Source organism: Somniosus microcephalus, chromosome 29 (genome assembly GCF_052327205.1).
Source record: "Somniosus microcephalus isolate GS21.2 chromosome 29, FLI_Smic_1.0, whole genome shotgun sequence".
Taxonomy (NCBI): Eukaryota; Metazoa; Chordata; class Chondrichthyes; order Squaliformes; family Somniosidae; genus Somniosus; species Somniosus microcephalus.
The window spans coordinates 46,746,355-46,774,207 of NC_141015.1; the positions used below are offsets into that span (position 1 = coordinate 46,746,355).

Below are 27,853 nucleotides of genomic sequence, written 5' to 3' on the forward strand. Positions count from 1 at the left end.
GATATTCTGGAACATTCTTAATTGTTTTGAACAGAATGAATAGCTTTTGCCAAACATAGAAATCTATTTTCATTAGAAGTGTTCCCCAGTCCTGAAGCAGATTGCAATGGCCTGGAGATTAACTGTGAAACCAGTCCTTAGAGTGAAGTCCTTCCTCAATATCACATTAACTCACAACAGTGAATATAGAGAGAACGGAATACCTGGAAACAGACACAGGAACACAGCTAAAGGTTTCTGACAACATCACAACTTGCAAAAGTAAAGCGCGATGATTCATAACTAAACCCTTAATTTTACTGGCTGGTTGGTTTATGATCTAATAATTCCTATCCTTTTTATTTTTTTATCAAATATGTATCACTTTCTTTTGAAAAGCTATTACGGATTCTGATTCCTTGTCCTAACAATCCTCCAAACCGCTCCCTGTATTTCTTTTGGTGATTAATATATTTATGCTCCCTGGTTACAACTCCTCCGTCAGTGGAAATATCCCCTCCCAATTTACCTTCTCAAAATTCCTCTTAATTTTGACCACTTCTCCAAATCTCCTCTTAACCTTTTCAGCCCAATTACTCTCACCAGTCCCCACAATTACCCCTTCTCATCGCTGGTAGCATCTAAATCAATCTCTTCCACACCCTCTCCGTGACCTGGACATCCTTCCCAATACTCGACCTGCAATGGTTTAGCCTCCCCTTTGTATTTGGTGCTTCAGGAAGGAGGAGGTTACGGCGACTCTCTCTCTCTGGGCCTTTTCACACTGACTGCACATTCACACTGAACTCATGCCCTCTGTGATGTTGCCCCTAATTGAAACCCTTTCCTTATAAATAGGAAGCTCCTTTTGTCCAGTCTTCAATTGGATTCTGTCCTGATTGAAGTGGGGATAATCCGAATGAAACGAGCTGCTGAATGGAGCTCACTGATTGGCTGCTCACACGCGACCACTTTTAAAATTCAGGAAACTTTGCCGCAACTTTCGCCAAACTTTGCGCCCGGCGCAGCACCCGAGCATGGCGGAGAGCCGGCGGGACGGAGCGGTGGCCCCGGGCTGGGGCTGCGCCGAGTGCCGGGAGTCGGGCGCAGCGGGTGCGCTGCAGATGCGCCGGCGCCTGGCCGCCAACGCCCGGGAACGGCGGCGGATGCGCGGCTTGAACGCCGGTTTCGACCTGCTCCGGAGCGTCATCCCGGGGCTGCGGAGCCGGAGGCGGTTGTCCAAGTCAGAGACCCTGCAGATGGCGCAAATCTACATCGGGGCCCTGAGCGAGGAGCTGCGGAGAGGGACCGGCGCAACAGCGGACACCGAGCCCGGGGATGGGGTGGAGGAGCGGCGGATCCCGGGCTCCCGCACTGACGGCGAGGCGGCTCCGGGGGAGTGAGGAGCCCCGGGCGGCGGCAGGAGCCCAGGCCGAAGCCGGACTGAACTCCGGGAATTTCCGCGGGCATTCGGCGAATGTGAGAAAGCGGCCCGGGAACTCTGGCGGAAAGCGGCTGCGCTGGGCGGAGCGGAGCCTGTCCGGGGCTGGGTTTGGGGTCGGAATTTGGGGTTCGGAGCTTGGGTTTGGGGGGTCGGGGATTCTCGCTCACGTGTCCGGTATTTGCGGAAGTTTCTGAATTTGTTCCGAATTTGTTATTTTGTGATTTTCAATAATTATAGAACTATCCACGGCGATAAACATTTATATTTTATAGAAATAAAGCGGTCTTTGGTCCCAATCTCGCTTCTGCAAAAAAAATCCTTTGCTATGAACACAGCAATAATTATAGAGCACAGGGAGATCCCAACACTTTGTCCGGCGCAATCGCGGAGAATCAGGAAGCGGCCGGAATATCGAACATCGCTGAAATTTCATCAACTGCGTGGCGGCAGGTGCTGCTCATTAATATTTCTATTAAAATAATGTTTTTTTTAAGCTGAAAGCATTGACTTGCGGCGAAGAGCTCGACTGTCACCTCGCCATTGATCCCATTTCCCCTCCATTCCTGCTGCAAACCGTCCAGTGATTCCGACTAAAGTCAGCCACAGCTCAGCGGAAAGGTCGCTGCTCCCAAACCCGAGCCCATCGCCGCCCAGAGAGGATTCCGACCCGACAGACGCTGCTCTAGGAATCTCCTGCTCCCGGAGTGGAGTATTTCTAGGTCACCGCTGTTGCAGCCACGGCTCTTTGCTCACCAAGAATCTGCAGTAGGGGAAGTTGCAAAAGCTTCAACTGGCTGGATGTCGGTTTAGCCACGAGTCTGCCCGGATCCAGGAACACAAGGGGAAGGAGAGACTGTGGTGATGTCAATACCAACTGGGAAAGTGGTCAAAGTGACCAACGAGACCGGCCTTTCTCACCCTGTGGGGGACGCTGATTAGCTCCGGCCCAAGTTCAGATCACACCGGATCTAAGCCCCACTACTGTTCCTCCGCACCTGTAAACCCCTCTGCAGGGAAAGCTGCCTCACGCACCTGTGGGAGCTACACTCACACTGAACGACCAATACTAAAACCATTCAGGCACAAACTGACATCAAACACAAAAGGAGGAAAGTTCTCAAACAAACACTATGTGACAAAAAACAATCCAACTCCGTGTGGTTCAACATTACAACCACTGTTCCAAGGCTGAGAGATAACAAAACAAAGCTCAGGATAAAGGTTTTAACTTTCACTAGTCTGCACAGCTGAAAAATGGCACATTAATAGCAGTTATTCTAATTCCACATCGTCCCACAAACCCCAGAACTAGGGCTCAAGCGAAGGTGTGCCAGAAATGCCTGAATGCACTCATCTTGTCCATGAGACCCACCTCCTGCTCCCTCAACCCTATTCCCACCAAATTGCTGACCACCCAACTTCCTTTTCTGGCTCCCATGTTAGCTGATATTGTTAACAGTTCTCTCTCCCTTAAATCACCCCTCTCTTCAAAAAAACAAACTTTGATCCCTCCATCTTTGCAACCGACTACCCCATCTCCAACCTCCCTTTCCTTTCCAAAGTCCTTGAACGTGTTGTCGCCTCCCCAATTCGTGTCCATCTTTCCCGCAATGCCATGTTTGAATCCCTCCAATCAGGTTTCCGTCCTTGCCACAGTACCGAAACGGCTCTCATCAAAGTCACAAATTACATCCTTTGTGCTGTGACACAGGTAAACTATCCCTCCTCGTCCTTGACTTGTCTGCATCTTTTGACAGGGTTGATCACTCCATCCTTCAACGCCTCTCCACCGTCGTCCAGCTGGGTGGGACTGCACGCGCCTGGTTCCATTCTTATCTATCTAATTGGAGCCAGAGAATCACCTGCAACGGCTTCTCTTCCCGCTCCCGCATTGTTACCTCTGGTGTCCCTCAAGGATCTATCCTTGGCCCCCTCCTGTTTCTTATCTACATGCTGCCCCTCGGCGACATCATCCAAAAACAGTGTCAGTTTCCACATGTACGCTGACGACACGTAGCTCTACCTCATCACCACTGCTCTCGGCCCCTCCACGGTCTCTGCTTGTCTGACATACAGTTCTGGATGAGCAAAAATTTTCTGCAATTAAATATTAGGAAGACCGAAGCCATTGTTTCGGTGCCCGCCACAAACTCTATTCCCTAGCCACTGACTCCATCCCTCTCCCTAACATCTGTCTGAGGCTGAACCAGACTATTTGCAACCTTGGTGTCATATTTGGCCCCGAAATGAGCTCCTGACCACATATCCGCAGTATAACAAAGGACGCCTACTTCTACCTCTGTAACATCGCCAGTCTCCGCCCTTGCCTCAGCTCATCCGTTGCTGAAACCCTCATCCATGCCTTTGTTACCTCTAGACTTGACTATTCCAATGCACTCCTGGCTGGCCTCCCACATTCCACCCTACGCAAACTTGGTCATCCAAAACTCGGCTGCCCGTGTCCTAACTTGCACCAAGTCCCGTTCACCCATCACCCCTGTGCTCACTGACCTACACTGGCTCCCAATTAAGCAGCGCCTCGATTTTAAAATTCTCATCCTTGTTTTCAAATCCCTCCATGGCCTCGCCCCTTCCTATCTCTCGAATCTCCTTCAGCCCACAACACCCCCCCCCCCAACCCCGAGATATCTGCAATCCTCTAATTCTGCCCTTGAGCATCCCTGATTATAAATCGCTCAATCTTCTGTTGCCTCGGTCCTAAGCTCTGGAATTCCCTCCCTAAATCTCTCTGCCTCTTTACCTCTCTTTCCTCCTTTAAGTCACTCCTTAAAACCTACCTCTTTGACCAAGTTTTTGGATACCTGGCCTAATTTATCTCATTGAATGGCGGAGCAGGCTCGAAGGGCCGAATGGCCTACTCCTGTTCCTATCTCTATGTTTCTATGTTTATGTGGACCGGTGTCAAATTTGTCTCAAAATACTCCTGTGCAGCGCCTTGGGACGTTTGACTATGTTAAAGACGCTGTATAAATACAAGTTGTTGTTGAATTGGGCCGGGGAACGATCAGCCCAAGGGTCCTGCACCTTTGTTATCCAGTGCCCCTTGCTGGGCAATGCATATGTGGAGTGAGGACAGGACCACTGCCCCCTGTGGTTGAAGAACCTGCCAACACTCACTAGTCTTGGGCAGTGATGTTCAAGCTGGGGTTTGTAGAGTCTCAAGGTTCCACAAGTCTTTAACAAAAGGTGGGCAGGGGTAGGAAGACTGCCAGAGCAAGATGAGGCAATGACTGAGGTCTAGCGGCACCTCAAACCCACTGCAAGGCTGTATCCAACGAGAGAGTCTGGCAGAAGCATGTCATAATGGGACTCTAACTTCATCCCAGCCATTCAATTCAGAATCAGGGATTGGCAATATGAATTTCAGTGTGCAATTTCAGCACCAGCTGTGACCGTGTTAAAACCGAACAACTGGCAGGGCGTAACACTGACCATGAAGCAAAGCTCTGAAGTGTTACTGCATTTTGTTTGGAAGTATTTTCAAAATTGATCTGCTTTTATTCAAATAAAGTAAGCAGCGTCTCTCTGCAGATTCTTCAGCTCTTGCTAGATCCTGGAACCCGCTGGGGGAGGAACGTGGCCAGGTGAAGCGGATATTGACCCAGAAATTCGGGTTGGGGGCTTCCCGCAGGTGTACGCCCCCGATCTGCACTTACCTTGCACGCCGGCCGTTTTGCTGTGGGCCCCCGTGGGATTCCGATCCTGGGCCTGCTCCAGCTGCCGGCGCGCAGTGCTTGCGTATCCCAGGGGCGCAGTTAGTTCGATGCGTCCCCATGGATCACGTGGGCCATGGGCAGATGCGTCCCCATGGATCACGTGGGCCACGGAGAGCCAATCGGAGCAGGGAATGCTCCATTCATAAGATTGACAGGAAGAGCTGTCAAAACTTATAAATACTACGGCCCCAAAACAGCACTAAATCTTCAAATAAATTTAAAAAAATCACATTTTAAAAATAAACTATAAATTACATGAAATAACTATTTTAAACAATTTAAATTTGAAAAAAATAATTTTATTTTCTAACGGGGCTAAAAATAAACTTACCTTTCTTTAAAGTATTTAAAAATAATAAACCTGTGGAAAAAATGTTTTAATTTTAATTAATTCACCACTTACCTTACGCCTGCTTTTTAAATGTGTAACTTCTGGAGACTTACCCTCCCAGAGAAACCTGTAAAAAAAAACGCAAGTTCGATGCGCACGCGCAGCCTCTCCCGCGCACGCGTTCGACCTCTGAACCCCTGCTTTCAGGGGAACGGAAGTGCCGGTTTCCCGCGCATGCGCAGTGCACCCCGCGTGTACTCACCCGTGGAGACCCGAATTTTTGCCCCAATAAAACAAAACTGCTCATACCATTGGGTCTCCTCCCAGATTGAGCTGCGACGAGAGATCTGGTTAGTTTCCTGAATGTGCACCCAAAGGTGAACACAACCCAAATGGGAGCTGCTGTGAATTGGCGCCTTCGTATTCAACTTGGGAACAACACATCACTGGGATCAAAATGGAACAAAAGGTTGCACCCTTTAGTTTATTCATACCTTACTCGAAGTGAGCGTGAACACACAAGAAAACAAGTTACAGCACCGACTGTACTGAAAGTAGCAACTTTTATTTGAGTTAAAATTATTTACAGGTAACCAAAGACATACTTCATGAAACTGGTACAAACTCTATTTCCTGCCATTTGGCTTTTACTCTGAAAGATTGCAACTGAGAAATACTGTATAAAATAAAAATAGGATCGGATTCTGAAAAGTATTTCTACCATTCTAAATTTCCAATTGCCAATATTTACACAACTATTTACAAGAAAAAAGTCATTTTTAAAATTTATTTTAAACCCATTCTTATTAGGCCCTCGTGCGCCCTTTGCAGTCATGTGATTATTACAAGTGAATGGAATGAAAACAATGTAAGTGTAGACACTGCGGGTTTGCTCCGGTGAAAATCCCATGAGTAAATGAGTGCACAGGGAGTGCTGTTAGTGGAATGGGAGGCAGTGGCTGCAGTTTCATGTGGAGTGACCTCCACCCCCAAATATCTCAGCAACAGCCCTCATTCACAAAACTACAACCAAACTGGGATTTTGTCAGATTGAAACGTTAATGCGCCAGAGGGCAGCTGAATCCTGATAAATGCACATTTAGAAGCCTACGAAATGTATCAATTAGAAATTTGCTGCTTAAATACATCGGATATATTGAAGCCTACACAACTACAGGATAGCCGCTTCTCCCGTTCCAACTTCCGTCAGTCGGGAGGATTGGATTATAGGATTGGAGTTGTGCAGGGCCACAATCAACATGGCCTGGCTGAGAAATGAGCTCTTTGGAGTTCTCCCAAATTTTAACCGCCCTTCCTATTCGAACAGGAAAGCTCTACAACATTTCTCCGCTGAATGCCAACTGGTTGAGAAGCAAACTCAAAATTATGTCCAATATCTGACTGCTGGAGAGTTTAAACTTCAGCTAGATCCCAGATTTGATTTCTAAGATGAACCTCTCCTCCCCCGAACTCCCAGAGTTGGCGTGCATGCACCATCACTACATAACAGGATCCCAAAATCCCATCACCTTAAACCAAGAAATGTCATGCAAAGTTCAGGGTTTCTGGACTGCGTGCATATTAACACAGTAGCAAATGGTTTCCAAATGGGATTCATGCGAGCAAAATGAAACAGTTTCTGCTCTGGCAGTGATTAAACCCACACAAACATTCTATATGCTAAGCAATAAAAACCGAGCAGTTGAGGAAAAACCTTGGGTAATTCTAGACGATAGCCGTGGAAAGTATCTGCATTAAGCAATTCTATCCTTACCTCGGGGGATGCATTTATCTGGAGACAACTGTCCAAAGTCCCCAAGCCTGGCAGCTGTGAGGCTCCAAAGTGGGGCTATTTCATGAACTATGAATTTAATTCATAGGCACAGATTGCGAGTTGATTTTTATATTAAAACTACCTCTGATGCCACTTAATGGACATGTGGTTAATGGAAACATTCATTTACTGGACACATTATCAACTCATTGCCAAAGTCTTAAAATCCATGTAGGAATATCCTGATAAATGGGGGATTTGATTCCAATCCAGATTTCCGCATTAACTGACTTAATCTTCATTTCTCAATTGAATTCTCAGATTTGCTGACTGGTCAGAATTCACACTGAGAAACGGCTTTCCACAGCTGTTGTGTACATGATCAATGAACAAGGTCTGAGCCCAAGATGATAAGTTGACAGGCCAGACCTTTTATTAAAAGAATACTGAGATTGCAAATGGTTCCGGATCGATGAGAAACAGGCATAACGATTACACTCTATAAAGTTTGTGCATCATTTCCAAGGACCTCAATTTACTGCATTAGTTTTGGTAGCAGGCAAACTCTCAGAACAGCAATTGCCGTGGAAATATAACCCTTAATAAAGCTTTAAGAAATGATAACTGAGGAAAATGGGTGATCGGGATGATTCCACTCGTTGGCGGCTGAATATTCGTGATCTGGGTATAAAGGGTTTTTGTTTTACATTTTCTCATCTGCTTTGATATTTTAGTTGAAATAGTTAAATATTCCAGCAAAAAAATTAACTGTTAACACAAATCATTTCAATTCCTCTCCCGCCACCCAGTTCGTTTGGTAGAAAACAGAAGTGGGCAACTAGGAGAAGCCACTGTCTGGCTCAGTCAGCTGTTGTTGGGGAGATGTTTACCCATTGGCCCCATGGCAGGTGACACCAGCTAAAGACATCACTTCCCACAGAATCAGCCAACACCTTCCAGCTCAACACTAAACTTTCAATTGGGTTTTAGCAACCGATACCAAAGCTTTCACCGTGAATATTTCAGCTTGTCCCCTCCCCACTTTCTGGAATGATTTGAAAACCCAAACTTTCCACTTTGGTTTATTTTATATTCAATATATTTCTAATTTACATAAATACTCCAAAGCCCCTCTATTAAGGCATTTATGTCCATAAATCCCCATCAGTACAGTAGTTACAAAGCCCCAAACCTTCTATAAATAAATGCACAACTGTGAAAGAGCCAATCTCCCACAGTAACTCCAGCCTTTTTAAAAAAATAAGTCAGAAACTGAGCAGATGTGGGACACGAGAACTGTAAAACCACACTAAATGCAAAGGTAAAAAGAATGGAAGCTGACTGAGCTACTGAATTTTTCTGCTTTCAAGTTGTTGTCACAACCCCGAGGTTCTCCCACTCCCATACAGGATCAAAAGGAGGGAATGTGAGGGTGAGACTGAAGAACCTCAGGATTGTCCCAATAGGCCAGTTATGAAACATCATTAGTCCGTGAGGTCAATCCCAACCCAACAAGGAATCAGCGACACAAATAACCATTTCCCGTCAAGCTATCTGCAAAGCAGCAGGGGAGCAAGAAAAAGATAAAGTATAAACAAAGCTGAACACGAAATCATTGCTAAATTCACTCAGCGACATTCTCCAATCTTTCACACAACAAACAAAATAAAAGCCAAGTTATCAAATTAAAAATTTCCTCCCAAGTAGATGATATGGAGACTCCTGGAGCCAGCACCCAGCCCATAGCATCTATTTCAGTTCCCAAACTTCCAGAAACATTTCCAAATATAAAACCACATTTCCCTGAAAGATCACCAGAATAGTTTTCGCACATGGGTTAGGAAATGTGGAAATATTCAGCTACATATTCCAGAAATTGTCATTTCTAACACGTGGAGTGAATTTTTAAATCAATGTCACCCCCATCTCCAATCAATCTGAAGCCTAGCTCTAACTCAATGCTACAATGTGCAGGTTAGGAGCTGATCTGAACGCAATAATGCTGCCAAATTGTGGCACACTTGGATATATTTGGATCCTGTACATTGTCGCACCCAGTCCCACAGGTTAGCACTCCGTGGAGAAGGTGCAGGGTGGACATTTCACCATTGAAGCAGAAATCACTTACAGATTCTCATCAGAGTATAAACCATGGGAATGTGGTTCCTCCATGGCAGTGACTGAATAGGGTAACTGGGGCCTCACTACACCAATCAGACTCCAAGACTTTAACTAAAAAGCAAGCTGGCTATAGCAGATGGAAACACACTAATTAAAGAACCAGTGTCGAATCTATGTAGTCAGCAATCCAGGATTAAACTGACATTGCAGCTGATTAAAACTATTAAAAGTACTCTGACAGTTATAAAACATGGCTTTAAAATCTCAGAACCAGGACTCTGATTTGAGAACAATTACAATTAATAAGAGTAAATTTATAAACTTAAACATTTTGGGGACTAACAAACATCAAGAACTATGATGGGAATTGCACTCAAACTGGTCACAGCTTTCAATAGCGGACCACAGATGAAGTGTAAGCAAGGCTGTGAACCTCAGTTAGTGAGTAGTCTGGGAGAACTGCAACACCCTTTAAAACAACGCAGTGGGAAAACTTTTTTTAAATTCAAGGAAACTTATTTAATTTGGGCTACTAAACTGGGTGTGTACACAATGTGGCCAATGGACTGTCTAAAACAAAATTGGAATCTGCGCTCATGCCGAGCCGTGGAAGAAATATGGTAACTGCTGAACATCTGATAACACAACCGAGTCAGGATTTGAGCAACAGGATGTTTGATACCTTGATCCAGCAGAGGTGCTGTACCAGGAAAATAAGTTTCCAAACACTAAGTGAAAAAAATCAGAAACTGCTTCAACCAATACTGAGAGAAAATACGCTTCATTCCCCACTAAACATGCTGTGGCTCTAATAACTCTGACGCATTTCGCACACAGATGTATCTTCCTACACCCATGACTATTCAAGCTGTCACTATGCAGTTTAAAGCCAGATTAGTCAAGGTTAAATCATTGAGCCTTCAAACATCTGTACAATTAAAACTATCCATGAGTACAGAAATATTACTTTTTCAAGAAACGCAGGCACGAACAGCGGTGAAGAAAAGCAGCAACTAACTGGGCTGTTCACGGGAGATGTCACTTGCATTGCAGGGATTAGGCAGTGCAACATAAAGTACTCACCTAGACAGAATGCGAGAGTTAAATGCCTCCTCCCTCCCCAAGAGGAGATATTCCCACGTTTGCTTGTCCTAAAACAGCAAGACCTGGAGGTATGACTGATTCAGCCAACTACTATCGAGTTGAGCAAAGATTGACATCTTTGCTCCTCCAGGATACAGATTCCTGGTGTGGTAATGTGCAGAAGTTCATGGCAGATTATAGCCTGGATCCCAGCCTGACTTCCAGTTTATTGAGATTGGACAGAAATGGGAATAGCTCCCCTTAGGAGGGCAAAGCAAATTAACACAAAGTACACCCCATCCAGTGGCCTTCAAAAAACATTTCCCTTTAATAAAGATTCCTTGCACTCCAAGTTCTCAGTCCATACTGTTAGCAGAGAGGCACTGAACAGAGGCTAGACACTTACCCGCAGGAGGAGGGGGGGCATTAGGCAGGATTCCTGGACCATTCTTTACACATCTCCCAAGCTTTATAACAAGCAGTATCGGCACTAGCCCCTAGAATGGTGCTGGACACTACAGCTTAATTGAAAATAAAGGCAGGGAGCGAAACAGAATGGGGATGGAGAAAGGAATATAATTTTATTGAAATATAATATTGTCTGCATAGTTCTTATTGCCCTGAATTGAAAGATCTTCCCTGATCCGCAGGTAGAGGTGAGGCTCCATGGCTGAGGCACCAGTCTGAGACGGAATGAGAAATTGAAGACTGGCTACATAGCAGAGACAAAGTCTGGTTCACAAGACAAGAATCAAAGCAGAGAGGATTCGGGACGTGTGGGAATGTCTTAGCAAATAGTTCCAACAGGGGGTTCTGATCATTTTGGATGGACATTTGAGCAGAGACTGGATTATTATGGTATATAATTTCTACCAACCATGTTTTCTGATACTCAAGATGTGAGATGTCAGTGGAGGGAATGGAACACTTCTGCACTTTTGGCATACAGCATCAAAATGGAGGACACTCAGGCCAGCAACATTTTACCTTAATTCCAATTTCAAAAGAGCATCCCCTACGGCACAGAGCGACATTTCCACTGATCACACCGGCTCAGAGATAACACACAAAGCCAATTCATTGCTGAGCTGTGAGCAGCTTTCTGCTGCACAGATTTACTGTGGAGACCCAGCAATTAAGAAAAATAAAATGTACACAGGATCCCGAAAGCCAGGGGACGTCAGTCTAGGCTTGGTTTGAAGTTGGGTTCCAGAGGTTAAAACATTGTCTCTCCTGGTCCTCTCCAGCTTTTATTTCAGATTTGCACTTATTTTAAACTTGTGTGAGTTATTCAGAATCACTGGGAGAGAATGTAAATGACCGTTGAAAAATATACCAGGTTCTCAATAAATTACAAAACAATTTGCCTTTCTTACTGTTACTGTTGATTATTGATCGTTAATCACCATTATAAACCAGCTGGGTGAATCAGAAACACTTCCCTCTAACTAAAAGCAGCAATTAAAATTCCTATTTTTTTTTTTAAAAAAAGAAAAGCAAAATAAAATTCTGACCTGGGTAAGATGAAACAGAGCAGATTAGTATGAAGGCCGGGATACGTCATAAATGCTTATCCCAATTCTTCAGTGATTGGTCACCCACATAAATAATTAATAACTTGTAACCTCTGCACAGGACAATGAACAGAGAGCTCAGAACCAGAGAGTGCCCTTGCCTCACCAATCCACAGCAGTCAGCTCCTTCCAACGATGTTAGGGCAAATGAGCATTTCCAGTAGGAAAACCCATCAGAACCAGAAGCAACATTAGGATGGGGAGGCAAAGAACGGCCTCCTGCTGTGCTGTAATTCTAGGATTTGCTAAAGGTGGCGAGACAGCAGCCTGTGAATCTCAGCAGAAAGTCTTGTGACGAGAACGCAGTCCAACAAGTCTGACATCCACTAACACATTTTCCATGTCGTGGCTCCTTCACTGCTCAAACTGTAATTTAGTACAGTCCCCAACGCAGTCTTTGATCCAATAGAGAGGTGAGCTGGGATTTTTGCTACAGATGTGTAAATTGAGGACGGGTAAAATGGGTGAAAGCTGAATTATAGACAGCAATTCCGAAAGCCCAAAATAGAACCCCAAACCAGACAAATAAAATAAACCGTTTCCGTGGAGTTGTTTGCTGACAGACTCAGAGTTTGGAGTCTGAAGTGTTAATCTTCCACAGCATTACTTTCATTCTAAAACATGCGCCAGGGAGGAATCATTTATTCATTTTTGTGTCAAGTTTCCCCTTATGTTTACCTTCTCCTTTAACAGTCCAAATTTCTATACTGACTGAAGAAATTAAAGATTGGATTGAGGTTCTCACCAGTTACTATCCAGTTGGCTAACCAGACAGAACTTCCCGTGCAGGTCAGGTGACTTGGGACAGACTCAGCTTTTGTCGCACGTTCCTCAACGGATCATAAGGTGGGATGCCCGTCAATTTAGTCTGTCTTAAATCAAGGGTGGAAATGCTGCTGAGCACCTGGCCTTTGCAGGGGGAAGAACTCACTCACATCAGTCACATCGTTCATCGGGGAAAAGATTGGAGAACATTATTGCCTTCAGGACTTGTGGGGATTTGGTTTTTAATCGTGTGGAAAGAAAACCATTAACTTCAGAACTTTCAAGACATTTAAAATTTTCAACATGGCTTTTGGTGGATCTACTAGACGCAGTGATTCAACTTTACTGCATGTCCTGCAACACCTATCCCTATTAGATTAGTTTGATATTGAAATTAAGGCGCATCTCTGCTCTCGCCAGACTCCTGGAGTAGCTGCAAAACTTTCACAGGTATTGTGAACTTGCCATGAATTCAGTTTAGGAGAGAAACAGGAGAGAGAATTAAGTGACAGTGGAGAAGGCACATGCTAATGACCATCACCGCTGCTTTGCAGGATCGTTCTATGTCCTGAAACTGACGCGCAGGCAGTGAAAACGCCTCCAAAACCCAAAAATATTCACCAACTAGAGGATCAGATTTTCACCCAGCCCTGCTCTCAAGTAAACTCACCTAGAGGAACGTTAGTTTTTCAGTAAAACTAGAAGCCAGTATGTTAAAATTGAGAACCTCGGACTGTATTTCACGTACCAGTGGTTTCTCCTCTCCAGCTCGGATTGGCTATTTCCTGCACCTGTAGACAGGAATTTCCTGCATTAGGAAAGGGATTTCTGAAGAAAAAAATGGACATGGTTTCACTCCAGTGTTCCAACTCTCAGGTGGTTCTGAATGGTCTTCAGTAATGTTACACAGTCAGACTCGAAAACAACCCACAGCACCAACACATCCAGTGAGGAACCAACACATCCAGTGAGGAACCAACACATCCAGTGAGGAACCAACACATCCAGTGAGGAACCAACACATCCAGTGAGGAACCAACACATCCAGTGAGGAACCAACACATCCAGTGAGGAACCAACACATCCAGTGAGGAACCAACACATCCAGTGAGGAACCAACACATCCAGTGAGGAACCAAAGACTAACCACAACCCAAATTTGGCAACTGAGTATTGAAGAATACCAGCTGGCATCACAGCAGCACTCTAGCAGTTATCCTGAAATAGGCATCTTGTTGTACATAATTTCTGTGCACCCGTTGACTCTCCATTCGATAACCGAGTACCAAGTCAGGCTGGGATTTGGCCACTGCTGATGTGCTTTCCCGATTGAACTCACATGATTTTACTTTAGGATAAAGACTTATTAAACTCAAAAAGCCCTCATCCAGTAAGTGATGTTACAGTATTCTTGACAAATCCAGATTATTGGCAGCCCAACACAAGCCATTCATTTTAATACAAGCTGAATGGACCAGGGGAATTAAAATAAGTCTCAACAACTTTTATAATAATTATATACCTGTATTATGCAACTCTATATATAGAACATGAGTCAAAACGTAAACAGCTCGATCTGTTCAGCTTGTAGTAAAACAAATAACCATTCTGGAGGGTTGCATGACTTTTCTGGTGCCCGGTGAATTCGTTGTCAATCCACCACACGTACTGTGTTCATGACCAGTGATTACCATACACAACATTAATCTCAGCTAACCGTAACAAGAGCAGGTGTGGTGCAAGATTTATTCCATACCCACGCTATAACCATCACAAGTTTGATCAATGAAAACACACTGTAGATATCACGGGGCGACAAGGCCATTTAGCTTTTAACTCTGAATTTTGATCTTGCAGGATAGAATCCCATGACTATAATTCTGGGGCTGATTTCAAACCTGTGTGGGTATGGAATAATCTATACAATGATCACATCTGTCTCAATAATTAAAGCAAACGCCACTCATCCTCAGATCTGCCTTTGCTTCGTTCCACCCAACCAGTGACTGCTCATTCAGCTGAACACTGCCTACTGTAGGTCACACCGTACAATGGCCATGGTTTCCTTTGGAAGCAAAGTCACTGACAAAGCAGGGGGTGGGATTCCCCTTGGTGCTTTCCTCATTTGGGGTGAGGGAAGGTCTTGCCCTTATGAATTGGTTGATGAGGGAGGGGTTAACTCCAAGGGACAAAGCACAGCCTATCTGCAGCAGAAGCTCAATGTCCTTTAGCAGTGATCCAAGTATTCAATCACTCGCGAGATGGACTTCTGTCCCGTCGTTCCCACAGCACACTGGAGGGAAGAGAGAAAAAATTAGACACATGGTGACCAACTGCAGACGGTTAACTAATAGGTATTTGCAAGAGAATCCGTACCTTTACAATACCAGTTCTATCCTCCTGTGTAATATTTAAGTTAAAAAATATTTTGAAGGGATATTGTAAAAGTGTTATTTTAGCAGTAAAATTAACAATTCGAAAACTCTAAAACCACACATTACTGTATGTATCGAGACATTAGTTTAGTAAACTGGGTGGGAGCTTGGTGAAACCTTTTCAGGAACATGCTGGCAGACTTGTTACTCTCAGCTATTAGCTGAAAGGCTGTACACGAGATGTATTTGTACACATCAGCAAAGTACATTCACCCTTGGTCTACCACAGTCAGGTGTGGAAAAGCACCCCGTTCCATAGTGGTTGCTATTTATAGGTATTTGAAACTGCAGTGAGACAGTGTGTCCGTACGGGACGCTATGACAATACAGCAGCCTTCCCTCGTACATCGAGCTCCCTGGGTTGCTGGTCAGGCTGCCTCAGCCCTATGCTCCCTCTCTTGGCATAAATACAGCCTTCACTGATTTTTGCCATTAGTAATACTTCCCCACACCATCCCACCATCAGCAGCAACTCTGCTGCTTTCTACAGAGATTCTTGCATCACTCACTCATACGTTAATGGTTTCACAGCAAGGTTTCAAGGAGAAAAATCAAAGGAAAAATCTGCAGTGATGAGTAGCAGTTGAATTAGCTACCCCCTCCATCTCACTGACCTTTCCCCCCCTCCATCTCTCTGACCTTTCCCCCCCTCCATCTCTCTGACCTTTCCCCCCCTCCATCTCTCTGACCTTTCCCCACCTCCATCTCTCTGACCTTTCCCCCCCATCTCACTGACCTTTCCCCCCCCTCCATCTCACTGACCTTTCCCCCTCCATCTCACTGACCTTTCCCCCCCTCCATCTCTCTGACCTTTCCCCACCTCCATCTCTCTGACCTTTCCCCCCCATCTCACTGACCTTTCCCCCCCTCCATCTCTGACCTTTCCCCCCCTCCATCTCTCTGACCTTTCCCCCCCATCTCACTGACCTTTCCCCCCCTCCATCTCACTGACCTTTCCCCCCCTCCATCTCACTGACCTTTCCCCCCCTCCATCTCACTGACCTTTCCCCTCCTCCATCTCACTGACCTTTCCCCCCCTCCATCTCACTGACCTTCCTCCCCCTCCATCTCACTGACCTTCCTCCCCCCTCCATCTCACTGACCTTCCTCCCCCCCTCCATCTCACTGACCTTCCTCCCCCCCTCCATCTCACTGACCTTTCCCCCCCTCCATCTCACTGACCTTTCCCCCCCTCCATCTCACTGACCTTCCTCCCCCCCTCCATCTCACTGACCTTTCCCCCCCTCCATCTCACTGACCTTTCCCCCCCTCCATCTCACTGACCTTTCCCCCCCTCCATCTCACTGACCTTTCCCCCCCTCCATCTCACTGACCTTTCCCCCCCTCCATCTCACTGACCTTTCCCCCCCTCCATCTCACTGACCTTTCCCCCCCTCCATCTCACTGACCTTTCCCCCCCTCCATCTCAGACCTTTCCCCCCCTCCATCTCACTGACCTTCCTCCCCCCTCCATCTCACTGACCTTTCCCCCCCTCCATCTCACTGACCTTTCCCCCCCTCCATCTCACTGACCTTTCCCCCCCTCCATCTCACTGACCTTTCCCCCCCTCCATCTCACTGACCTTTCCCCCCCTCCATCTCACTGACCTTCCTCCCCCCTCCATCTCACTGACCTTTCCCCCCCTCCATCTCACTGACCTTTCCCCCCCTCCATCTCACTGACCTTTCCCCCCCTCCATCTCACTGACCTTTCCCCCCCTCCATCTCACTGACCTTTCCCCCCCTCCATCTCACTGACCTTTCCCCCCCTCCATCTCACTGACCTTTCCCCCCCTCCATCTCACTGACCTTTCCCCCCCTCCATCTCACTGACCTTTCCCCCCCTCCATCTCACTGACCTTTCCCCCCCTCCATCTCACTGACCTTTCCCCCCCTCCATCTCACTGACCTTTCCCCCCCTCCATCTCACTGACCTTTCCCCCCCTCCATCTCACTGACCTTTCCCCCCCTCCATCTCACTGACCTTTCCCCCCCTCCATCTCACTGACCTTTCCCCCCCTCCATCTCACTGACCTTTCCCCCCCTCCATCTCACTGATCTTTCCCCCCCTCCATCTCACTGACCTTTCCCCCCCTCCATCTCACTGACCTTCCTGCCAACACATTCAACCAAATACTGTCCCAACAGAAAGTGCCGTTCTAGTTATCTTCTGCTACGATTGTCCAGCAGGGAGATTTTCCCGCTGAGAAAACTGATGGGAAAAGTTCACAGGACAGAAAAGCAATTCCGTTGATAAACAGGAATATCTGTCATGATTCCACTGTTGTGCAGCTAAGAATCTCTGTTGTGGGGCAGTGATGCAGTGAGTGTTTGCCAGGGACAAGAGCTTTGGGCTTTACACCCAACAGGGCACTGGTTTCCCACCAACACTGAAATGGACATCTGCAATGGTCATCATTTCTACAATTGTCACACTTACCGTAAGATTCATGAAATTCAAGAACTTCTGCAACATCTCAGTCATAATGGAGAAATCTCCTTCAGGTAAAAGCTCCCTCACAGTAGTGACATTCACCTAAAAGAACAGAAAAACTGTGAGGATTCAGGGCGATGTTGGATATGGAGAAGTTCTGCCGAGCACACCAGTATAATCGTCATTACTGTCTCACTGGGTCAACTCAGGAGATGGCAATTTAGGGATAATTACAAAGACCACTGCTTTACCCACTCATTCATGCATCCAGCTTCCAAAAAACAAACCAGTTACAATTATCCTCAACGTCTCGGAATAGAGTAAGATTGAAACTCAGCCAGGGTGCCGAGTGCTGCTGGAAAGTGCACGTGGGCATCCGGTCTCGGCCATGATACCCCCATCAATGAAGAGTCTGTCGACACTCACTGTCCAGGCAAGAGGAGGGTAATTGAAGTACAGCCAGCACCATGGAACTGTACCTCAGCCAGAGTCCGTGCCAATAGGGTGGCAATGTAATCAGAGACTCCTGCCCTCAAATAAAGGTATGGAATCCTGTGCACTCTGCTCAAATCACGTCAAGGCTGTCTGGAGCCCTCATTCAAAAATAAATAAATTAAATCATTTAAAAAAGCACAAAACAGGCTTTGATTCAAAACCATCTCCAGGAAGACGATTTCCATTCCTCGACTCTTACACCAGACGATGCATTTACTCACCGGACTCTCCTGACAGATGCAGCCCAGAAGCAGTGCCGTGTACGAGGCCACGATGCAGTCCTCCATGTGCTTTCCAGCGTGCTGCAGGGCTGCAAAAGAAAGTACAAATTTCCACAATCGTGCACCTTCGAGGTGAGGGGAGAGGGGGAGGGGGCCGGATGGCAAGTGTGAGGGTCTTCAGATTTCAAATGACGAAGGTGACATCTTAAAGTAAGCCAACACTGCTCTGTGGTCACAAGGATTCACACCTTTCTCTCACACATTAAGTGTAATTTTTATTATTTCCTTGATTTGAAGGGCTGGCTTTTGTTTTTGCTCTCTCTATGGCACAGTCACCGTGTATATCAATATAATTAAGGGGACCGATGAATCTTTGACGAATCTCATTTAATGCTCCGTTTCCTGATGGATCTGCGTGCTGCGGAACAATTAAAATAAACCCAGGCCACTTGCCCATACCTAGTCAGGAATTGCACGCTGGTCTCGGCAGCACTTAAATACCTAAAACGCATCGAGTTTTGGTAATGTACAACGTCTTAAGGGAGGAGAAACAGCAAATAAAAAAAAACTAAGATTGACTGAGTTTTGGCATCCTTAACCAATTTTTATTAGAGCGGTTTATTACATCAATTACATCATCGCGGTCTCGGGTCAGAAATTGAATAGAACAAAATACCAGCTGTGGGCAGGTGACGGGCACATTTTAGTGGCAGAGAGGTGCAGTTATTTATTGAACTTTAACCCTGTTACAGACAGCAGCAACACCAACAATCGTCATCCAACCTCATAAGAGAATGCTGACGGTTCCAATGTGAGAAGAAATCAGAAATTGCCGTAGCCTGGTACGCTAAACTATTCATACAGTAAAGGGGGTCAGGAGAGAGGAAGGGAGTGAGCAGCCAGGGAAGGACTGCTCCTCTCTGTTAAGCATGAAAAGGGCAGTAATGCAGCCTGAAGTTATACTGAACTAGGGGCTCCAACAGCTGCAACTAAAGCAGATAAAGCTGCGGGTCTGATCAATCCTGCAGCAGATGAGGATTCCAGCAGTGGATCACCAGATGTGGCCAGAATTTCCTTGGTAGATTTTTCAGCAGATGTAAATAGAGGCACAAGATTTGAGGTTAATGCATCTGAAAAACGAAGAGTTGTTGTTCTTGCACACACTGAATTTCCAGGCACATTTCCTTCTTGAACAGGTCTGTCTATCAGTTTAATTCCTCCATTTTTGTTCTGAGCTGCAGTATGTCTTTGCCGAGTTCTCCTTCACCTTTTCCGACACATTCTCTGCTCCACAACAGCCTTTTATTTACCTGCTTTTGTCACACATCAGTCTCCCCAATCAGGCATGAGCGGAATGGGGAGGAGAGACTGGGCAGGCAGCAAATCTCCACCCACACATACCCGTGGTTTTAAGCTGGCAAAGCTTGGCCTGATTTTTCCGTCACTAGTTCAGGGCACTGTAATCGATTGTCACACACTTATCACACCCCAGCTAAAGTCAGCTAACTGGGCTACCTCATCAGTGTAGCTCAGTGACCACTGCCTTTATTAATGGAAGCAGTGGGGGAGTAGCTGCCATCAGACAGTGGCCGGTCCGATAGGCTGTGTTCAGCTTCTGCCCAAAACAGGGCCAGAAAATGCAAAACAAGCTAAAAAATAAAACTCGAGAAAGCAGCACTCTGAAGGACAAGTACCAGAACTGCAGCAGAAAGTCTTGAAACTGGGCAATAACCAGTGACCAATGGATCTGCTGCCAACAAACAGACTTTATGGCCTCATTCTGGGCTGTGCTTTTATACAGCAGAGTAGAGAACGATCACTCACTGTGGCATGTTGGTAAAATGAAACTTGCATGTGGAGGCTGGACAAAGAAGGAAGAACTTTGACAGTTTAGAGATTCCACAAGTTAAACTGCACAGCCTGAGAGAACCCGCCTCATTCTTTTGTGCCAAATGCATCTCTCAACACAGGCTAACAAAGCCCTCACACTCCTCACAGCAGGCTATTGGAGACTAGCAACACAATAAATCCTGTGGGATATCTGCCAATCCGAGCAGGTAATGCACAGCCACCATCTTGTACGGAATGGCTGACCACATTCATTTAACAAACCCAACACCTGAATGGGCTTTCCACAAGGAACTAGAAGTCCTCAACGGTGTCATTCACACTGCAGGCCTTGGAGTAGATGCCTTAAGTTGGGAACCTAAGTGACTGAGCACAGTGCTGTAATCCAAGGAATGAGGAATAGCTAAGCAAATATTTGAAAGAAGAAGAGGGGAGTAATTAAAGGAACAACTCTAGTATTGGGCATGCACTTGGAAACTCTGTTACTCGCTGAAATGTGTCTCATACCTTTATTCAGGTCAATTTCTTCATCCTCCTCCTCCTTCTTTTCATTCTCGTTCTTGGTACAGTTTTCTGACTGCACCCACTCCAGTGACCCAGCCGTCTCCTGCCACTGGCCACTCTGGTCCTGAGGTGGCACAGGCGTGTCTTTGATGAAGTCATCGGTCTCTGTCTCTGCGAGACGAGCCGCTCGCTCACGCTGCAGAAACAGCTGGCAGAGGAAAAAATAACCAAACGTCGTCCATAAAACCAAATGTAAAAATGCACAAAGATGCGAAAACAAACGTTAAGAATGTCAGAGCCACATTACATGTATATAAAATGTCAACAGCACTGAAACATGCACAGATGCTGATTTGGGGAAATTTGGTACACTTCAGAGCAACAACTCGAGGTCCTGCACAAAGAAGCACCAAATATTTAATCTCATTTTTCAAAATGTTGAAATCAAATCAATGAAAGGGAGTTGAAAATAAAAACCAAACATTCTCCCCAGGTATCCCCATTTCTATGCCAGACATTTGCCTGGGAAGTGAGTGCCGTGTATCCAATATCCCTGCTTGTAGGTCCACAGTGAAATACTGAGCCACGCGTGCTTGCAGAGTGCAGTGCCCCAAGCTACACCTCCACAAGGTGGGTAGCAGAGTTTGAATGTACTCAAATACGGGGAATCAAATCAAATCAACTTTTATTGTCATTGTTAGTGCACAAGTGCAGTACAACAAAATGTAGGCTTGCGGCTCCCGAGAATGTACATTTAGATGAAGACATTTAAACATTCAACATACATTTGGCTTGTAGTATATTAACATAAACATAACCATAATAAAGTGCATTGGCAGATGTGCAGGCTTTAGAGTTTATTTGTGGAGTTCAGTAGGGTGACAGCCCTGGGAAAGAAGCTGTTCCTAAATCTGGTCGTACGGGTGCGAATGCATCTGTAGCGTCTCCCAGATGGCAGGAGGGCGAACAGACTGTGGCTGGGGTGGGTAGGGTCTTTGATGATGGACCGTGACCTCCGTAGACAGCGTTTCTGGTATATGTGCTCTATGGTCGGTAGCCGGGTGCCGGTAATGCGTTGGGCAGTTTTGACTACCCGCTGCAGGGCTTTCCGGTCATAGTAGCTACAGCTGCCATACCATACTGTGATACAGTTTGTCAGGATGCTCTCTATTGTGCAGCGGTAAAAGTGATTGTGAGCGCGATAATTGAGCCACTGTACTATTGGATGATTAACCGTAGGCTTGTTAATCGCCCGCCCACCTGTGGAATGTGTCTGGAGCATAGATCCTGGGCCCATACACATCCAACTCTTCGCATTCTTTTCTTGAGGGATTGCTCTTCACTGCCTCCATATTTAATATCTCAGAAATCCCAGCACCTCAACCAAAGAAAGTTAGACATGCTCAGCCAGAATGGAACAAAACCAACCTATAACACATCTCAAAGAGCATTATGTAGAATGTACAGCACAGAAACAGGTCATCCGGCCCAACTGGTCTGTGCCAGAGTTTATGCTCCACATGAGCCTCTTCCCACCCCTCTTCATCCAACCCTATCAGCATAACCTTGTAGCAGAAAACCACTTGGGCAGTGGGAGGCTAAAACCTAAGAAAGCAGTGTTGGACTGAAGATCTACCAGCTTCAGGAGAAATTCTCAGCCCCAGCCAGGAGCCTCTACTTCGAAATGATTAGAAGAAATTTTTCAAATCCTCTGTTTTTCAGACTGGAGGATGGTAGACAGTGGTGTTCCCCAAGGGTCAGTGCTGGGGCCACTGCCTATAAATATATTAGAATATTGGAATATACAGGGTAGAATTATACCAATCGACTGCAACAGGACATAGAAAGGCTAGTAGAATGGGCAGACAAGTGGCAGATGGAATTTAACACAGAGAAGTGTGAGGTGATGCATTTTGGCAGAAGGAACAGGGAGAAGCAATATACACTTAATCGCACAGTGTGTGCAGGGACAGAGGGACCTGGGAGTTAATGTGCATAGGTCCCTGAAGGTGGCAGGACACATCGAGAGAGTGGTTAACAAAGCATATGGGATCTTGGGCTTCATAAATAGAGGTATTGAGTACAAAAATAGAGAAGTTATGCTGAACCTTTATAAAGCACCGGTTAGGCCACAACTGGAATATTGCGCCCAGTTCTGGTCACCACACTTCAGGAAGGATGTGAAGGCCCCCGAGAGGATGCAGAGGAGATTTACCAGAATGGTTCCGGGGATGGGGCATCTTAGCTACAAGGACAGGTTGGAGAAGCTGGATTTGTTTTCATTAGAGCGAAGGAGGTTGAGGGGTGATTTGATAGAGGTGTACAAGATTATGACGGGTTTGGATAGGCTAGACGGGGAAAGGCTGTTCCCACTAGTTAATGGTACAAGGACTAGGGGACACAGATTTAAGGTTTTGGGCAAGAGATACAGGGGGGATGTGAGGAAAAACTTTTTATGCAGCGAGTGGTGAGGACCTGGAACTCGCTGCTGACAGAAGTGGTTGGAACGGAGACACTCGATGTTTGCACGGGGAGACTGGATAGGCACTTGAGGGAAATAAACTTGCAGGGCTACGGAGATAGAGCGGGGGAATGGGACTGACTGGATTGCTCTACAGAGAGCCGGCACGGACTCGATGGGCCGAATGGCCTCCTTCTGTGCCGTTATGACTCTGACTCTAAATGTAACGGAGACTTGAAATATGAACTTGTTTCTCTAGCTAAAGTGATTGAGAGCCTCTCAACCAGTTCAGGCAGTCAATTAATGAATGGGTGAATCAGCACCTTCTGTAACACCCAACAAAACCATCTCCTGGAATTGGCTAACCATAGTTCATGAATCTGCGGTAAGCAAGGGACAGCAGACCTTGGTCTCACCAGCTGGCACTTGCATCTTCGTGCGGGGGAAGGCAGGGCAGAGTGTTTTAGCGACAGACACGCCACACTCTACCTCCAAGATACGCTCTGCTCAGGGCCAATGTTTCATTATATTCAACTCTCAAACAGTCAATCACAGTCACGTTAGGAGACCCTTAGACTTTATGAAATGGGTTACTTACTGCTAACCCTTACACAATCAACACTCACCTGCACCAAGGCCTCGATAGATCCCACCTGTCCTTCCATCCTCAAACTATCGTTCCCATCCACAGCACAGAACGAGTCAAAGGAGCAAGGTGTTTCCATGTCAACAAGACAATGTCTATTGCGAGCACTGTGCTCCACAAGGTTAATCAGCAGGCCCAGACCCTGCAGGAGACAAACACAGTTCACTTTAAATATCCAACTGCACAGAGATCACTCAGTTTCCAGCACGACAAGGCAGGGGAGGCAGAACTGGACCTAACCCAAGGTGATGGGGTGCAGAGAAATGGCCAAACATCAGTTCAGGTCTAAAATTCCCGATTATTCCTCATTGTTTTTCAGCGGATTACAGGCAGAGTGCAAATTATTTTGTTGTATTTAATTCCTTTTCCAATTAAAGGAAATATTTGGGCTTATAGCAAGAAATGGAATGAAATCAGATAGTTTTTCCAAAAAGCGAGCTGGAAAACTTGAGATTTGACTGAAAGAAACTCCTCAGTTTCTGTAAATTATTTTTTATGCACAAATCCCAGTAGTCAGGGAATGTAAAAAAAAACTTGTTAAATTTTTTAAAAGGCCAACAGTTCGATCTACATGTCAAGCAGAGAAGAGGGTTTGGGAAGGAACCTTGTACCTGGAGATAGGAGCAAGACACGTCAGATTACTCAACACTAGCTTTCCTTTGTAAGGCAGCATACTGCGGTGATCACAGGCAAATCACCCACAGGAGACATTGAGGCATTAAACCGAGGCCCCGTTTGCCCCCACAAGTGGATAGTAAAGATCCCATGGCACGGTTTAAAAAAGAGGCAAGTTATCCCAGTGTGTGCAAATTGGCTGCCGCATTTCCCTACATTACAACAGTGACTACACTTCAAGTGTCTGAAAAGCGCTTTGCAGCATCCGGAGCTTGTGAAAGTACGGTATAAATGCAAATTCATTGTCTTTCTTTCTTGGTCTCCACATTCCACACCTTGTCTTTGGCACTTTAACCAGCAGGAGTCGGCGGATTCTCAACATTAACAAAACTAAATAGAGTAGCTCCCCCAATAACTGCCCCGAGACGAGAACACAGTAAGTAGGGTAAAAAAGCTTAAACAACAAGAAACTGCAGGTTCAAGCAGTTCCAACATCAATGTGCTTAGAAGTGGAATGTGGGCGTCGCTGGCAAGGCCGCATTTATTGCCTCGAGGTAGCGGTGGTGGCCTTCTCCTTGAACTGCTGCAGTCAAGGTAGTGACCCAGTGACAATTAAGGAGCAGTCGTACAATATCCCATCCAAATCCCACATGTGGACAAAGAATGAAAAGCCACACAATGAGTTTCATCAATTGTAAGAAAGATGCGCAGGGAGACGCTCAGGTCCAGGGGTGCAGTGGAACTGTCTGCACAGCACAGCCCAATGGGTTGGACTGGCATCAATCGGTCCCATGCAGAGTCTGAAGCTTGCTTCACATTCCCAAAAGTTTCAAGAAAGAAGTTAGCAGAGAGGTGGAGGCTGGAAAGGAGCTGTGGCACTGAATAAAATATTAAACCCAGGAGCTGTCAGCCGCCAGCACAGTATGTATATATCAAACTGCAGAAACGTAATAAAACTGGAGGAATTTTGTTAAGTTTGACTGTAGAAAAGGATCGGAGAAAACAGATCAATGGCAAAACGGTCACTCCCTAATGTGGATGAAAGTTGAGATCTGTTGCAGGCGAGGGAACGAAAGCCAAGGGGCAGGGGGAAGAGAGGACATCTGATCTGATCACCTGAAGCATTTTTCCTCCTTTAACAGGACAGTACAAGGCAGTTTTCACACATGGGGTGGCATGAACATCCTATCATGTGGAGGCTGAAGAGTCAGTGCTCCAGACACTCCAGCAGGCTGCTCCTGAAGCTCGATCTCACACCGTTGACTCATGGCCTTTTTCTGTTAAGTGACTCATCTCTTTTCCCCAAAGCTCTTTTCATTTCACAGTACATGGATACACACTGTACCAAATCCAATTTACTGGCAAGATCAGCTCCATTTAGCAGGGTGAGGCACCTCTGCTGAATTCTGATGAAACAGTACTGGAATTCCAATGGCAGTGGGCACTACAACTGCTCCTTCTACATTAGCCCACACAGCGGCCAGACTCTCGAGGAATAAGCCCGCCTGGTGCTCGTAGACTCCCACAAAGGGCAGTTTCAGCGTCAGCCAAGCTGGGATTGGTTTCCACCGATCACAAATGCTAGGCACTCCAATAAAGCGGAGGCATTGCTGAGGCACCGCGTCTCTATTGAGGGTGTCGCTGCTGGCAACAGTCCCTTGTACTCAACAACACATTAGAAAGAGGACCAGGCTTGACGAGCACTCTGCCGCGAGAACAACGCGAGGGGGGGGGGGCAAGCTCTCTCATTTCACAGACCCAGTCAGTCTGGGATTAAAGGGCTGTTCATGTTTAGGGCATTACTGCCATTTCACGCGATTAACGTGCTGAATCTTGTACCAGCTGATGTGACTGGTCATTATTGATATTATGTAGTTTGCAGCCATGTTTCTGTGTTCACATCTTCCACTGGTCACTTCACCACGCCTCAGCTCCCTGCACACGATTCTTTATGGCACACTGGAGGTTTCCATATGGACAGAGCGTCTGATCAGTGCCACTATGGTCTGATGAGCAAGGACTCGATGGGCTCTAGGATCTCGCCATTGGGGATTCTGTCCTGCCAGCTGATGCAGATAACAGGTCGTGTGTGGGAGGTGGAAACTGCTGAATGGGACAGAGGCAACACATCCGGCAGTGACAGCAGCCCTCTACACATTTGGTTTCATCAGCTTGGCTCCATGCCAGTTCTAGATACGCTTTCTTAGGTTTCTGAATACAGAGCTGGCTTTTCTGAAGCAGGAGAGTGGCGTCGCCCATCAACACATCAACTCACAAGACACCATGCAGATAAGTAACCGACATTCTGTTGATTATCAGCGGACACGGTTTGTCTAGTGTTTCTCTCGCGCTGGCCGACACAACCTCGGTTTTCTTCACACATTTAAGGCTGTAGTTGTTTACTGCTGTGTCAAACGGAGCAGTAATGAGAGGACACCAATATCAGCATCAGCCAGTCATTGGATTGATAAACACACAGATGACTAGAAAGAGGCTGCAACTACAGACAGCCCACCCTGCTCATTCTGTGTCCACAGCTCGATAGTAACACTCTGCACTTTGTCCCCAGAATGGTTCAGTGAAGACTCTGGGGGCCGAGATCAGGCTAAGCAAAGGTCTTTAGGTCAACACAATTCTGATGTGAAAGTGTGTATCATGCAGGTCAGCAATGGATAGCCAGACTCCCAGACACCACACGGATAACTGGGAGAGATTCGATGCACAAACCTGCAATTCCATTGACACCGTGCACAGGTATGGCTGGGTCTTCTGAAACCTTGAGTTTAGGAGCCTGTCCCCAGCTCCACACTTCTCACTCTGCCTGTACTCCCTTCAGGAATCAACTTGCTCAATATTCCTTTCGTAAACAAACCCACCTCCCCTCCCCGCAAAATTCAGCACTCCACTGGGGATCCCCACCCCTCCCCGGGGCCCAGCCCCCTCCCTCCCCCGGGCCCCACCTCACACTTGACCACCACCTCTGCCCTCAAGCTAAGCCATGTAATGACTATTGAAGGAGAGATCTCGAAGTTTGCAGATGATTCTAAAAAAAAAAATCAGAGGCAGTGCAAACGAGTAATAATTTTATCAAGTGCCGAAGGTTGCGGATCTTAAAAGGAAACTGGGAGCTATGAAGCAGAATAGTGAGTGCGAGTGAGTGAGCGCTTTGACTCGAACAGTTATGCAGTTTACCAATCAGGAAGTGCACTTGTGTTACTGTAGAAAAATCGCTGAAACCATCAGCCAGTGTAAATCTTCAGCAAAGCAGACATGCTTACTGGGGTGTGTTTGCACAGATAGCTCACAAATCAAGTCAAAACCAGCAGCGCTACTGAACACCACACAATCTGGCATAGTGTGCAGTCCTGATCACCACAGCATGGGCA

General features: G+C 46.2%; 2 protein-coding genes across 3 annotated transcripts in view; one reads left to right on the plus strand and one right to left on the minus strand.

The window, feature by feature from the left end:
• The first annotated feature begins 879 nt into the window (after positions 1 to 879).
• On the plus strand, positions 880 to 1,880 carry LOC147098709 (transcription factor ATOH1-like). Its single transcript, XM_085970081.1, has one exon. It carries the CDS (start codon positions 1,017 to 1,019, stop codon positions 1,380 to 1,382), a length of 366 nt encoding a protein of 121 aa, XP_085826207.1. The 5' UTR covers positions 880 to 1,016; the 3' UTR covers positions 1,383 to 1,880.
• Positions 1,881 to 6,035: 4,155 nt separating this feature from the next.
• LOC147098710 (wings apart-like protein homolog) overlaps positions 6,036 to 27,853 on the minus strand; it is a 205,156-nt gene continuing 183,338 nt past the window's right edge. For both annotated transcript variants that reach the window (XM_085970764.1, XM_085970763.1), the window contains exons 15-19: positions 23,833 to 23,994; positions 20,749 to 20,953; positions 18,394 to 18,482; positions 17,684 to 17,779; positions 6,036 to 15,101 (exon numbers count right to left, since the gene is read on the minus strand). In XM_085970764.1, coding sequence (XP_085826890.1) covers positions 15,036 to 15,101; positions 17,684 to 17,779; positions 18,394 to 18,482; positions 20,749 to 20,953; positions 23,833 to 23,994 — 618 coding nt within the window. In that variant the 3' untranslated portion in view covers positions 6,036 to 15,035. The remainder of the gene's footprint in view (positions 15,102 to 17,683; positions 17,780 to 18,393; positions 18,483 to 20,748; positions 20,954 to 23,832; positions 23,995 to 27,853) is intronic.